The 15,601-nt window shown below is 43.6% G+C and overlaps 1 protein-coding gene across 1 annotated transcript in view; it reads right to left on the bottom strand.

The window, feature by feature from the left end:
- Window positions 1-15,601, bottom strand: part of PCSK5 (proprotein convertase subtilisin/kexin type 5) — a 1,432,234-nt gene that overhangs the window by 1,162,347 nt on the left and 254,286 nt on the right. The window contains exon 3 of the mRNA XM_085633086.1: window positions 13,192-13,305. Within this exon, the coding sequence (XP_085489212.1) occupies window positions 13,192-13,305 (114 nt within the window). The remainder of the gene's footprint in view (window positions 1-13,191; window positions 13,306-15,601) is intronic.

The following is a 15,601-nucleotide window of genomic DNA, read 5'->3' as shown; positions in this document are numbered from 1 at the left end:
TGGCGAGGAGGCATAAAATTCACGCTTATCTGGTGCGCAGGGGTGTTCAGATTGCGCTATTACAGGAGACGCACTTAACGAAGCAAGAGGGCATTGCGCTGCAGCGTAGGTGGAGAGGGCAGTTATTTAACACCACGTACTCCGCCTTTGCGAGGGGAACTCTGATTTGGATACGAGCGGGGACCCCCTTCCAAGTAGTTAGGCACACAATAGATCCGGAGGGTAGGTATGTGGCTGTTGAGGGCAAACTCAGGGGCTGGGACATTGTGCTCTGTAGTGTGTATGCACCTAATATAGACCAGGGGCCCTACTTCACGAAACTTTCAGGCGCACTGGCCGGTTACCTGACAGGTCCTATCATGCTGGGAGGGGGCTTCAACTCAATAGCAGACCCTGCACTGGATAGGTCCCATCCACCATTGGGGACGTCCCCGGTACACCGGCTAGCGAAGCGTAGGCTCGAGTGGCAGGGGAGGTGGGGCCTGGAGGATGCTTGGAGGGCGCAACACCCCACAATGAGGGACTACTCATATTACTCAACACTACACGACCTACATGTCAGGCTAGATGCTTTTTTGTGCTCCCCGGCCGTGCTTCAGTCAGTGGCACACACAGAGTATTTAAACCGCACGTTGTCTGACCACAGCCCTTTACTACTGACGCTAGAATGGATGACCGATATCTTGAGGGTCCCAATGTGGCAGCTGAGGCCTGATACACTGGATGACCCACCATACCGGGAGGCACTGGGAGAGAGGATTACTCAATACTTTACCGAGAATAGCGGATCCACGGCGACCAGAGCAATGGAGTGGGACGCTTTCAAGATAGTGGTTAGGGGGCATTGTATAGGGAAATATGCAGGAGTGCGCAAGACTCTGTTGGAGGATTTGGACAAGGCGGAGGGGAAGTTACGGGAGGTTGAGGTGGCGCAGCCTGGTCACCCCGAGCTCCAGGAGGCAGTTTGCGAGGCTAGGGAGGCGGTGGCGGTTGAAGTGGAGAGGCTCCGCAGCTTCGACTACAAAAACTACTTGGTGAGAGCACACGCAGAGGGGGACAAAGCGGGAACTATGCTGGCTTGGCTGGCTAATCCCACTAAACGTAGCCAACCGATCTTGGCCATAGAGAGGGGGGAAGGCGGCATGGTCACAGCCCAGATGGACATACTGGATAGTTTCTGCTCGTACTATGGGACACTTTACAAGAGCGCGCTGGAGGGGCTGGAGGGGGACATTGACGCCTTTTTGGAGGGGCTGCAGCTGCCGCAACTTGACCAGGAAGAAGCGGAGGCCTTAGGCAAAGATATAGGCCTAGCGGAAATCAAGGGGGCGGTGAAACGAATGGCGCGGAACAAAACCCCGGGCCTGGACGGTTTGCCCATAGAATTTTATGGTAGATACCTGGATCAACTGGCCCCGAGGCTCCAGGAGGTGTACAAAGAGGCCAAGAATAGAGGTAGCCTGCCACAATCCATGTGCGAGGCACTGATGATCCCACTACTGAAGCCGGGAAGGGAGGGTACTGACCCGGCTTCTTACAGGCCGCTGTCAATGCTGACGACAGACTATAAAATCCTGAGCACCATCTTGGCGACCAGATTGCTGCAGCACATGCCGAGACTGGTTCATGGTGACCAGTCGGGGTTCATCCCTGCGAGGAACACCACTGCAAACATCCGCCGACTAATCCGATTGCTGGGGGACCCGATGGCGAGAGCACGAGCGCCACTCGTCTTATCAATCGATATAGAAAAGGCATTCGATAGCCTAGAATGGGACTATCTGTACAGTGCCATGAAGCGTTTTGGCCTTGGGGATGGATACAGAGGTTGGACAAAGGTCCTATATGCCTCAGCGGTGGCGAGGGTGCGGGTAGGATCCCTCATATCGGACCAGTACCAAGTGTGTCGAGGCACCAGACAGGGGTGCTCACTTTCCCCGCTGTTGTTTGCGCTGGCAATAGAGCCCCTCGCGGCGGAGGCCAGAACAGGCCGTTACTACAGGGGGCTGGACTACAAAGGGACCCCGCAACTTATCTCACTATACGCAGATCTGCTTTTGTTCGTGGAGGACTCCGCAGATGCGCTGAAAGGCGCAGAGAGACTTCTCGCGAGATTTGGCAGGATATCTGGGTTGCAAGTAAACTGGTCCAAGACCGGTTTGTTCCCGCTGCGCCAGGGCGAACCGAGACCCGACATCCGACTGTTGCTCAACTGGGAGCCTAGTTGCCTTAAATACTTGGGAGTACATATTTACCATTCTGCTGCAGATATGCTGGAGGGCAACGTGGGACGCTGTATAAGAGCACTGAAGGGCAGCATGTCCTTTTGGGCCACACTCTCGCTCTCGGTGACAGCACGAATCTCATTATTAAAAATGATAGCTTTGCCACGTCTCCTATACTACTTCCGCACGCTACCGGTGTGGATACCGGGCTCTGTTTTCCGGCAGCTGCAATCGCTATTAATCTCGTTCCTCTGGGGTACGGGAAGGCGCAGAATTGCGATGGCGACTCTGACCCGGCCAAAGGACGAGGGAGGCCTAGCGGTCCCGGACTTCGAGTTTTACTATCTGACGGCGCAGCTGCAGATCTTCACACAGGAGGTGGCAAGAGTATATCGGGGACCGGAGCAGGACAGAGAGGAAGGCACCCCCCGCCATGTGCTGGCGTATATCATGCTGCAGCAGAGGCTGGTCATCAGAGATCGCAGCGTCGAGCGGGATTGCGGCCCCCGTATGCGCCGGAGATACTGCTGGGTATGGTGATGGCGCTCCCGCACGGAGGAGATTGGTCGGGATTACAGGTGTGGGAGGAGGCGGGCCTACAAATGTTGGGCGACTTGTACGAGGAGGGAGCGTTGCTCCCTTATCAAACCCTGCAGGAGCGGTTTGATCTTCCGAGGGGAGACTATCTGATGCACGCGGCAATGACTGGAGCGATACAGGAGCACTGGGGAGAGGGGCTCCTCGAGCCCACCACATCTGCGGCTTGCCAATACACCATGATGTCTGCTGGCACCTACAAAGCAGTGGCTTGTCTGTACTCCAGAATGATGCGCGAAACCTTACAGCAGATGGCGGCGCTGAAGGCGAAATGGGAACTGGACTTACAAACCGAGATCCCTGACACTACGTGGGCGGGCATAGTGAGAAGGGCCAGGAAGAGCACAAGGAACGCACGCTTCCAGTTGATACACTTTTATATCCTCCACAGGGCCTACCTCACACCAGGTAAAATTGGGAAATATTTCGGAGCGGACGATGCGGCGTGCCCTAGATGCGGCGCAATAGGAGCAGAGCTAGGTCATATGCTATGGGACTGCCCTCACCTGCGCGAATACTGGCGGGAAGTGGGCGAGACACTGGCTGAGGTAACGGACAGAGACTTGCAATATAGCAAGGCGGTCTGTGTCCTACACTGGTTTCCCCACACGCCCAAAAACAAGACCACAAGTAGATTCATAGATATGGGCCTCCTCTTGGCAAAGAGGGAAGTGACGAGACTCTGGAAGTCGAAGGTGGGCCCCACACATAGGAGGTGGATTAAGGAACTGCAGAAATGGGCGGCAAGTGAAAGTACACTTAGATATCAACTGGCGAGCCATAGGGCAGATGATAGGGCGCTAGAGACGGCCACAGAGTGGGAAGTGTTGGTGCAGGCCCTGCGCAACAGCGCGGTTGAGGAGGAAGTGGAGCCCTCTGATCCTGATGATGATCTCCGGACAGTTCCACCCACACACACACAGTAGATAGTCATTTATTTCTGATACGTATCCAAGACTACATATCAAGGCCGAGACCAGTCGTAGGCGAGGGCACTGGAGGGTGGAGAGGGAGGGAGATAGGGGGATAGGGACTGGGGAGGGGGAATGACTGGGTGGGGGGGAAGGGGGGGAGAAAACTTAAAAGCGGAACGTAGACATCCCATAATGATATATACAACTGTACAGGTTGACATAGGGTTACGTATACTGACCTAAATGTTATCGCTGCCCGGCCTCTGGGATGTGGGCTTACAAGCGGTGTATGGAAGCCTTAGGGCCAAGAAAGGAAACGGCACTGGCATTTGCGGTGCAGGGTCATTATGTATGTAAGCGGATTATCCTATTGTTCTGCAATAAAAACGGTTTTAAAAAAAAAAAAAAAAAAGAGTGCTGCAGTAGCTGCCAGTAAAGAGAATGCTTTTCAAAACAGTGGTTCTGGCACTATGGCCCTTAGTACCTTTCGGCCAGGTTGCAGCATTGCTCTCCTTTAAGAGTTCTTTAGTCTTCCAAGTATTCAATTGTGGTGACGCCAAAGATTACGCAAGCACGGAAAGGAGGCAACTCCTTTTCCTATCCGGCCACGAAAGCCAGGAACCACCTCATTGTTGATTTTCGAACTTAGAGCTCTAACCATCTTTTCGGAAAGAAACCTTAAACCTGGTTATTCACTTTGGCCTGAATGTTATTTCGGTACAATTATTCTTTAGCATCGGGAAACTCCCAGGAGTGGCTGTGCACTCTACAAATTAGCTCCTTCATTCATTCATACAGTTCGCTCCTAGACCCAATGCGGTGTGCTGTTACGAGTCCGGTTACCATCGTGGAGGTCAATAGTTTTTAGAAGTGGAGGGAGTCTCACGTAATAGGTTCACTATGTTTAAGATTCATGTTGGGGAGAAAAAAGGGGTACTGTTCAATTGCTCAGTTGAGAAGCACATGAACAATGGAGGGAAAATCCATGGGGGAGAGATACCCAATACTGTATTCGAGGTGGAGCTTCACTCCAAGATAGCACTCGCATTATTTTTATTTTCAATGAAGGAACCTGTTCCAGATCGCATCTCCTAAAACAAAGCTTCTAAGATCCGAAAGTAGGGAACAGTCATTAAAACTGCTATTACCTGCTTGGTAAAAAATATAATTAAAATAAACAGAAATACAGATTCTCGTTACTGGTTTTGCAGATATAAGTTCATGCATGGTTTTATAATCATGCAAACAATCAGGCAGTAACTCAAATGCAAGAGCCAAAAGACATGCATCCTCCACTCTGCTAATATGCCATTTTCCTCTTACATACCCCCCCACTTGCATATTGCTCCACGTAACAATTTTCTTCCAGCCCATTGTAGGAGAAGAGGATGTGAGATGTCTCGGATTCCTGACCTCCCTGAGTGGGCCTGTTTCCCTCCTACTCGGCTATTAAGGTGGGTAAAATAGCACTTAAACATACTATAACACTACTGGGTTTTCAATTACACCCACTGTGGACATACTCCAAATAAGCAGAGGATACTTCATGGTCCACACTGCTGGTAGATAGCTTAAGCGCGTCAAGTTGAATTTGTTAACACACAAAACAACCTCTAAACAAAATTTTAAAAAGCGGTTTCATTAATTAGCGTAAAAATGTGTGCCCCGGAGCGATTTATTACTTAGGTCATGTTGTGTATTCAAAAGTGAAACATCCTGTAACTATGTTTGATGTAAGCCTTTGATGTTTGCAATAAAAGGGCCCTTCTCATTTAAGAGAAAAATTTGTAACCCCCAGAAAAGAACAATTTAAGTCAATTTATTTATGAAATCTCCCTAGGTCTCTTGGGGTTAGGTAGATTCATCCTACGCCTGCACATAAAAATGGTTAATGATGTTACACAAATGCAAAGTAACTTAACATATTCTACCTTCCGAATAAGAGATTGTGTCAGGAAAAACACAAGTATTATTAATGCAAGTTAAAATGTATTTTTTTTGCCTATGGCACTCCAAATCCTCTAAGCAATAGAGCCATAGCTGCTGGTACAAGCAGCTATAGAGCCCTTTGCTATCCCTTTTTGTGACGCCGTATGTAAGCGGACTTACCTTATTGATGCAGGATTCCTAGATCTTGGTGTACGCGAGTCTATAGAGTAGTGTCAGACTTTGTATTTCTGAACGTCACTAGTTCATGCTGTCAATCATCAGACACGCCAAAAACTGTCTGATTGCCTACTGCAAGGTTGTATTTCCTTTCCTGAGCTGAAACCTTAACAAAATGCAAACTTGATTTTGAGTTTAGCTGCCTGCAACGAAATTTAAACTATCTTTGCTAAAATGATTAATTTCTGCTTTAGGCGAATGCGATCAATCCAAGCAAATATCATTTTGAATCATCATAGTCTATCTAGTTGCAAATGATATGCACTTTCAGGGCCATATCTCCAATAACAAGAAAAAAGAAATGTGCAATTCCTTCAAAATGTATAAAGTCAACTTGTGGTTTTCATTGATAGAATTATGGAACATCAACATTCAGGTGAGCACATTCCCTAAACGAATTATCAAGATTGGAACAAATAAGTAACATGTTGGACGTATGTTGTACATGTTGCCTAATAAATGAGCCTCTTGGCTGCCATGCAGAGAACAAGCAGTCCACACACTTGCCCAGGGTGTGAATTACCCTCTATTATGGAAGTATATGGTATGCACCATGGAATAGAAACTGCAATTTGATATGGTCGTGCAGTGGAGGAGGGTGTCCGATGCATTTCTCCATTTAATGTGACACACCATCTGTTGTGCACTCAAATGAAATAAATAAATGTTCATCTGCTGGAACAACTATATTGTTAAAAAATAATTCAGGTTCATTTGCTTAATTAGAAACTTAGCCAAAGTATGAAAGTACTGCATTTTCATCAGAGACCGTGCTCCTTTTGTCTGTTCCTTTGTTTTAAGCTATTTTACACAAGGAAATTTGAGACAGAATGTTGTATTCCCTAACAATGTTCTAAACTTTGGAGTACAGCAGAATACGTTTCTGGTCATCTACAGACTATCTTCACATTTATTTACTTCCTAGTGTTAGAGGAAGATTAGGTTAATACTGAGACCTATGTGACCCTTCGCTCACGTCCCGGGATTAAAATGTGCAAATAGGATAACCCTTTTTAGGTCGAAGTCTACCGTTCAGCTTAGCGGTCTGGTTTTGCGAAAATACTTCTAAAAATTCTGAAAACTTCCCTGGGAATGCATTCTGTCCATTGCTTACAATTGGCTTTGTGGCCTGTAACTCGCATTTGCTTACTTTCTATTTGCTGGATATATTAGTTTTAGGCTGTCCAGCAAGTCTTTGCCCCTGCAGTGGAGCATAGCCTGATTGACATCACTCCTTGTATTCTTCCAAGAGTGCTTGCTTTCGGTAAACAGGCATTTACATTTTGTTCTTAGCTTGTCACTTTTGCTGTGCATTGAAAGATAGTCAAATGTCAGGCTCAGTATTCCAAGGAGCTTAGTGTTTACCTTTCTTTTGATGAGTTTTAAGTGTTAAGATTTAGGGGACAATCTTGCTGGATACTCGGGTTGGAAAGGAAAGCTTTTTTTCTAGTAAACAACAAAATGATATTGTCTGTAAATTAACTGAGCAGATATTTTAGAATACTTGGGAATTAGTAAAGCACAAATCAAGCACTGTTTTTGTAATAATTCTTTATTCATAAATGTACATCTAAAGTACAATCTTTTTAAAAACAATAATATCCCTAAAAACAAACTATAAAAAGCAATAAAACTCAATATACTTCATAATACTCATAAAAACAATTGATAATCCTGGGACTGCATGCGCATTGTTTAAGCTGATAAGGCGGAGAGGAAAATAAACAGTTATGGAAAGACCATTAGTAATGCCCTGGTTCGAATAAAATGTGTGTGCTTAGGGATTAACAACAATATTTCCCATTTTAGTGACACTAATTCTATAAAGTGCATGTGCTTTAAATAACAACAATACATCTATAATCTCCATAGATTTATGCACAAAGGAACAATCAGCATTATATTATGTGCATCAGAAGCCAACTAATATCCCTGATACAGATACACTGTTTTACCTTCATGCCACCAGGTGTACAACAAATATTTAGGCACAGCAAACTGTAGCCATGGTGTAGTAACACTCCTTAAAATTCTAACAGCCACCTTTAGGTGCCTCAAAGAAAAAGTGCGACAAATCAAGTACAACCACACCTTTCTGATGGTAAAGTATTTGGAACAGAAAACAAGAAGTGGTCCAAAGATTCAGGACTATCTGAGCAAAAGGACGGTTTGGGGAAGTAGAACTTCCCACTCATCTGCTGCAGAGTTCATCAAGTGATAAAATGCCAAACCTGAACTTTAGATACAGGGATCTTGCCTCAGGTGGTTGTAGGCAATTAAGAAAATCCTCATGGATCATTCTATCTTTAGAGTCCAGAAATCTGCTTGTTAACTCACCAACATGGGCACGGCATACCTACTGGGGATTAATGTAGTCCCAATACCTTTTCTTTAGGATGGAAAGATTTTTGCGATATCCCTCCAGGGTTAGTCCATAACGCAGGCATCCCCAGACTGTATATCCACTTCATGACATGTTTGAACCAGGGTATTTCCCCTTTGGTGTCTAAAGCATTATCTCAGCAATTGATTCAGGCAAACACAATGGAGAGTCATTGGTCCATAGTATGGCCCAAAAAGCCTGGGGTCTGAATGCAGCCACATGCAATATATTTGTCAGACCAAGATCTAAACGATAGGGGTTAGGGAAGCATTACGAGGGAGAGGGAAAACAGTTCTCATAAAACTGTTCTCTATGATTTCAATGCCGCCAGTGTTAGGCACTCCCCATAATGCAGTACCATACAAGGCTGCCGCAGTGCCTTTTGCCCTGTAGATTTCTGGGGCTAAAATTTGAGTTCCTCAACCTTTTAGAAATCACACACTCCACGTGCTGTAGGGCCTCCTGCCTCTTGATTATTTGTAGGGACCATGATAAAGTATTAGTGAACAGGACCCTCAGATAATCAAATTGTTTCACCTGTTCCAAATATGCGTCACCCAACTTAATCTTACCTTTAAAGGAGCTATGAGTGTTGAAGGTCACAAATTTCATTTTTGCTAAATGCATTTCCAACCCAAATTTTCTCCAGGAAAAGGAAAATAGATTCAATAGATTCTGAAATCCCACAGGGGATTTAGAAACTAAGAAAGCGAATAGTAATGACAATATATTCTGGCCAGTAATTATGTGGGGATGAAAGGGGGGGAGGCGGTCACCAATGCAATTATCCAATGACTATCAACCCATTTAAGTATAGGGTGAACAGGGTAGGCGCCAAGACACAAACTTGACATAGTCCCCTATCCACCCCAATACGTTTGGTCAGTTAGCCGTTCTGGCCTCAACTTATTTGGGCATAGTTATTTTTGTAAAGTCTTATTATGGTGTGCAATGAGAATACTGGAACTCCCATTTGCCCTAATGCCATCCACAAATTCTCTCTAGGGATAAGTGCAAAGGCTGTGCATAGCTCAACAAATACTACATGAATGTGTTCTTTCCTGAAAGTCACATACTTCCAAAGAATTAAAATACATTTTAAAATGTGATCTGTAGTACTTGCATTTGCTCTAAACCTAGCTTGCAGTGGTGACTATTTGGATCCAAGCTTTCAGTCTCTCGAACAGGTGCCTAGAGAACAACGTCTGTGATATATCTATGAGGCTTATTGACCTGTAGTTTGATTAATCCCCCTGATCACCATTTTTAAAAACAGGCACCACCTCAGCACCTAACCAAGAATCGGATACCTCTGCCCCATTGAAATTGCATTAAAGCTTTGGTTAAGAATAAAACTCCAGATTTCTGTAATGTTTTTTGTAATTGTGGTGGAAACAAATATTGTAATATGATTGGTACAACCACATAGAACTGTAAAATAATCAAATTTACTTTACATTACATAACCTGGACCTTTACACAAAAGGTGTGCTTGGTTGAAAACGACATACAAATTTGGATAGCCACTAAGTCCACAAAATGTGACCATCACTGTAGATTCGATTGAGGAAGGCCAACAGTGAATCCAACATACTACTGAGGTATGGATAGGGATTCATACATTTGAATTCACACTTTGAGGCTAGAACGATACCCACGTTTGTTTAGGAGATCTAATCATTTCCATTTGTGGGATGCATCGCCAAGACCTTCTTAGGCATTGAGATGTCGGTTTTAAAATCAATGCTGAGAATGTTGTGCTAGTCCACTTTCTTAAATGATATTTTTACTCAGAATATAAACGTCCAGGAATTTCAGAATGCTTAGTGGGATCATTAGAACATATGCCTCCATGCCAGCAAATTAAACAAGTTCCAACTGTACTATAGGACTGAGAATGTGTCAACGTTTTCAGAAGGTCTGGAGCAGTTAGACTGTCTCAGAGTTTAATTGATTTAGTTGCATTTGTCAGTACTTGAAGCACTGATTCCCCCTCCCATGCTTTCCGTTTGCTGAATGTTAGTTGCTAAATTGGTTTTCTAAGAATAACCTAAAACACGCATTAAGGTTCGAAAGAAAATGTGTCAGGTAGAATGTACGAGAGGACCCTGGGTCACAAACCACCAGGTACTTTTCCAACAGAAGTGGACAGTACAGCATATCTTTAATCCTCATAATTGTTCCTGTTGGCACAACTTTTAGCCATTATCTCCTAGAGTTTATGAGGATCAGTGGAGTTCAGGCTTCTATTACTTACTACTAGTAGTAAAGAAATAAAGAGAAGTGCACGTGTCTAGTAGTCCAACAGTGTAAAACAAAGTTTCCCCAAGACAGAATCCATGACTTAACTGTGCTTCACATTTCCTGGAAAATTCTTCTAAACACAGTGCATAGCTATGCAGAGCCCATGGCAGTTTGTCTTTGCTAATGCCCATATTTCAAACAGATAATTTCCTTTCAATGTTATTTGGTGTCAATTATGAAAGACTGCATGGATTCATTTTACCATGTCAAGCAGCCTGACATGGTGAGCTCTTAGTGTGGGGGAATTCTATTTATCTTTTGATCATGTATTACATAATATCTCCCTTCCTCAATGATTCTTCTTACTATTAGGTATGGGAACAGAAGCTCGTCTCTTGCCAAGTTCAGGTAAGAGGGAATTATGATGAGCAAGACAGCGGCAGGGTTTCTATACTACAGGCTTGTATACAGACCTTCAATGTGGTCTACCTTGTAGGGTAGCCACATTCCTAATCTCTTGATATTGATATTGTGCATGTGCCTCAACTATTCTATTCTCTGCCTTTCACACAACGACCTTCCATGCTTTGCTGATGCACCCTCTGGTATTTTACAGTGCCCGTGTTGGAGGTATTTCTGCTAGTACAAACCATGCGTGAAACCATCTCAGTCAATGGAGAATACACGGCATACTGCAGTGTCTTCATTATGCCCAGGGAAGCATAGGCTTTGCTTTCCAACTGCTTGTTGGAAGGCGCTAGTGTCAGCTGAAATTTTACCAGAAATATAATTTGGCCGCTAAAGGGAAGGAAATCAACAAAAACCAAAACCTAATTAACAGTGAAGCATTCTCGATTTTCGAGTGTGGGTATTACTTCGGTGAGTGCACCACTGGAACATTCCTTGAAATGTAATGCCTTAAGACTGCCCGAGGCCCTCTTCTCGGCATGACGTGGGCAGGTGAAAAGGTACGAGACAAGAGAAAGAAAATGAATTATGATTCATTTCCCGGTTATTATAAATATATGTTATTGACCCTGGAGACCACCCTTGAAACACAACGCTTATCACAACTTACACGACACACCGAATCAAACTGGAATAAAAGTAATATATAGAAAGGGGTTGATGAATTATGACTGTATACAACATTAATGATGCTAAATTACCAGCAGAGTTGGTTTTGTCTTGCAACGGAGCACCCATGCAAGCCGTGTATGTCTGCACAGTGGAAACAACATACTAGAGAGGCACCTTCTTTATTGGATATTTCTGGATGGAGACCAATGTGGACACCAAGTGCTCATTTCACAAAACTTCATTCGAATGCAGACAAAGTGGTTAATTCATACATTTGGACTAATTTTTCAACCTAATTATGTATAAACCTGAGAAAAATCGGAATGTCTACATGAGTTACAGATAGCCATAAATATTCAAATTCCTAAGTATTTATGCAACCAGAAATGTAACTGTACATTTCCGCATGCAGAAATGTGACAAAGAAACAGGTGGACATAAAAAAAATAGATTTTTTTTTTCTTTGGTACGAAATGTATTCTTGTGCTCTCTCTTCTCTACACCCTTACGAACTCTGGCAGAATTCCCTTCGCTTTCCCAGCTTGGGAACATATTCTCTTTGATAAGAGTACATTTGCAAGTCTATTGGGGGTAAGTTGGAAAAAGTACCTAAATTGTCGAGAAATATCTGCAAACCTGAGACCCAACCAAAAAACCCATCCCCATCCCCACCCCCCCACAAACTTAACTCTATACTGGAATTCTCACATGGAAATTCAACCACACTGGCAGAATGTTCGGTGACCGAATCAGGTATACGATGATAAAATAGATTCTGTGACTCAAGAAAGGGATTCTGCCCCCACTGATGTTTATGGCCCCTGTGGACTATATTATGGGTTATAACAAGGTTAAAGTGTGAGGCACTAAACAAATATGACCAAACTATCTTTGAATAGCAGGAAACCGAATTCCCCAGATATTTAAATGCTGTGTTGGGCTTACAATGCCCTCATTTAAAAATACCACGTAGCGTTTATAAGTTTCTTCCCTGTCTTTTTGTCAGTAGAAGTAGAACATAGAAAGAATACATTTACAAGCATGTGCGAAATCAAGAGGCTTCAGCTGTAAAACCTGTTGGCTTTGCTAGTGCTGTTTTGTACCAAGATGTCCAAAATCCACGAAGGCGAAGAGGTCAATGAGAAACAGTGTATTAATTTCACCATATAATAGTAGTTCATAGGGTAGCTTTAGTAGGCAACAGGCAATGCAGATAATACTTTTTAAACATTTTATCGACTTAGGAAGGATAAAAGGTCGAGCTGGCCTGGTGTCTTTTAAATCTGAGACATGCACGTACACCATCTTACTGACCTATGGAACACCACAAAGCACGAGTCTGTGTTTTGTTATGCCTAAATAGTGCACAATAAAGTTTTCTAAATTGTATGCCATTCAAAGTTGCAAAAAAACCTACACTTAGAAAAACAAATGCTTTGTGATACAGTCAGTGATATCTGTTCCGGATATAGATGTGTTCATAAGAGTTAAAAAGGCATTTTTTGCGCTTGATGGACACGCAGCACCATTAAGGAAACCACCATAGACACATTTCAGGAAAAGGGGCAATGAGCATACTCACCATGTACCACATACTTGGCCACTTGGGGTCGTTGAAAAACGGAGACTGGCTGCCACCAGCCTTATAATCCCTCTTTATCCTCCTTTTAACCACCTGCTGCTGTATCCACTCCACCTGCCAACAAGGAAAACCTTTGGTAAACGTTCAGTTCCATCACATTTGTGAGAAATGCACAAAATCTTGGAACATTTCCCACGCCTTAAGTCAGACACATATTTCATCTCAAGTGCAGTGCACGCTGGCAGAGGCTGCGCGCGGCTCGCTTCGGTAATCTGTGCTGGGCAGGCAGGCTTGGCGACGGAATACAATAAATGTGACTAGCCACAAATAGCAGATGACAATCCCATCACTGGCTCGCATAAACCTTGTCTCATGCAATACAGTTGTCGTTTGTAATGATTTTAAGAGCTTCCAATTTTACTCATTAAAAATAGGCCACAATACTGTTTCGGGAGAGTTTTCGAAAATAAGTTGGCAACGGTTATAACCGTTGCGTGGTCTCTTTAAATTGTTAATTCTTTAATGTATTCAACAGCCACATCCAACAAAACAACAGCTTCCCAGCACTGGGAGAACGAGGTGTGACGATTTGTCGTCATTAACCTTGCAGCGTTCTATTGTATATTTCTATACAACGAAACGCAGAGTCAGACATCTGTTTACCAGTTGCTGAAAACTGATGAATTGCACGACCAATCAATGTTCTTCAATAAGCATCATATGACTTGTGCTGCATTGAGTTTACAGATGGTTTATTTATGGCAGTGAATTCAATGTAAAAATGTTCTACATTGTGTGAAACGTAAATGCATGCTAAGCCATCCACAAAACTGTTAGATTTCAACCATCTGTGCCCTAAATAAATCAGAGGGCCCTGCATAACCCAAAGGATCCCCATCTGTCAACAACAAAGCCCTGGTTACAGACTATAACATTACTCTCTCCAGTTCTTTATACCCTCTAACCTTCATCCATAAACCAAGGTCAATCACCACCATCACCACCACCATTTGGAAAAGGAGCACCCACATGCCTATCTAAATGTTGATAGATAATCTCAATGGAGTAACCCAGTAATGCGTAGAACCTGGGGATAAGCACGGTATATGAACAGTGGTTCTGCCACCTTAACATTTTTTCTCTTTTGTCCCCCTAAAGGTGGGACTCTAAACAAAATAAATAGCACAACACTGAAACAGATGTAATTTAAACAAATTGACAAGACAACATATCCAACATACACAACAAACACGTAATTATTTACAATAGTGACATACAAAGGTGATAGATTGTGACTGTACACATCAGGACACTACAAAATCTATACAAAAAACATGAAACATCAATTTATCTTTACGATAGGGTTATATTCCTAGCAACAAAAGAACCCTAGCCACACCTCCTATATTGCATGGGTATTGTTGGGCAACAATGCTTGATCATGAAAGTCGACGTTTCAACCCGTTGTTACGTGTGAGTAGCAATAACATCACTGTGGGGTCTTCTTCAGGACAAAGAAACAGTTGTGTATGGCCTGTTCAGAAAAGAAAAATATGTCTAATTTTAGAAAATCGGTGTGTGCATGAAAAAGTATTGAAAAGTGAAGCCAAGAGAATGAGCTCACCTTCTGAAGTGACTCAGGAAGTGCAATGAATGGACAGCCTATTTGGTCAAGGAGCCCACCCGGGCTTGAAAGGATTCAAAATGTACTGGAGGTGAAGGAATATTCCTCCCATCATAAATCAGGAGGACTTGTTAGTGAAGCAATACATGGACAGGTCCAGAAGGATAATGATTATAGAGATTAGGTTCCTACATGTAATGTCATGGGTCTAATGGATTCATTAAAGTTTTCAATAAAGTTTTCAGTATTCAAGTAGTGTCAGGGGCACACTAGCTCCCCGTCAATCTGTGTTCAAAAGATAATGCAATGTAAAGAACGGTAAGGGTAAAAGACTGCGAGACCAACTCACCACCGTGTGAATATGTAGGTTGTGAAGGGTTAAAATCACTCACCTCTGGCGTACCATGCTCGGAGAGCGGTAATGGTTAGTTCTGCCTACAATGTAGGGTTCGTCAAAAATCACGCAGACCTGGTCATGGCCATTGTCTGATTGTAACCGATAACTACAAGGTTAATTAATCCAATTCTGTATGCATGCAAGGATAAGTTAAAATTAATTTAAGCGAATACTCGGACGGTGGTGCCCGTTTACTACACAATCCCAAAATCTAGCGAAGAAAACTAACCTCTGGCGTGTGAGCTCGGAGTCAATAGTATGCTGCTGGCTGCGTCTTTCACATAAAAATTGAAATCTTCGCGGAACTCGGCTATCTAAATGTGGCAGACCATTGCAGCCTCTTCCTCTCCACCCTTAAATGCACACTTACTAATTCCTTTTACTTCCAG

This window comes from Triturus cristatus, chromosome 2_1 (genome assembly GCF_964204655.1).
Source record: "Triturus cristatus chromosome 2_1, aTriCri1.1, whole genome shotgun sequence".
In the NCBI taxonomy this organism is placed as follows: Eukaryota; Metazoa; Chordata; class Amphibia; order Caudata; family Salamandridae; genus Triturus; species Triturus cristatus.
The sequence above is the reverse complement of the archived record's forward strand: the minus strand, read 5'-3'. Positions and strand labels throughout refer to the sequence as shown.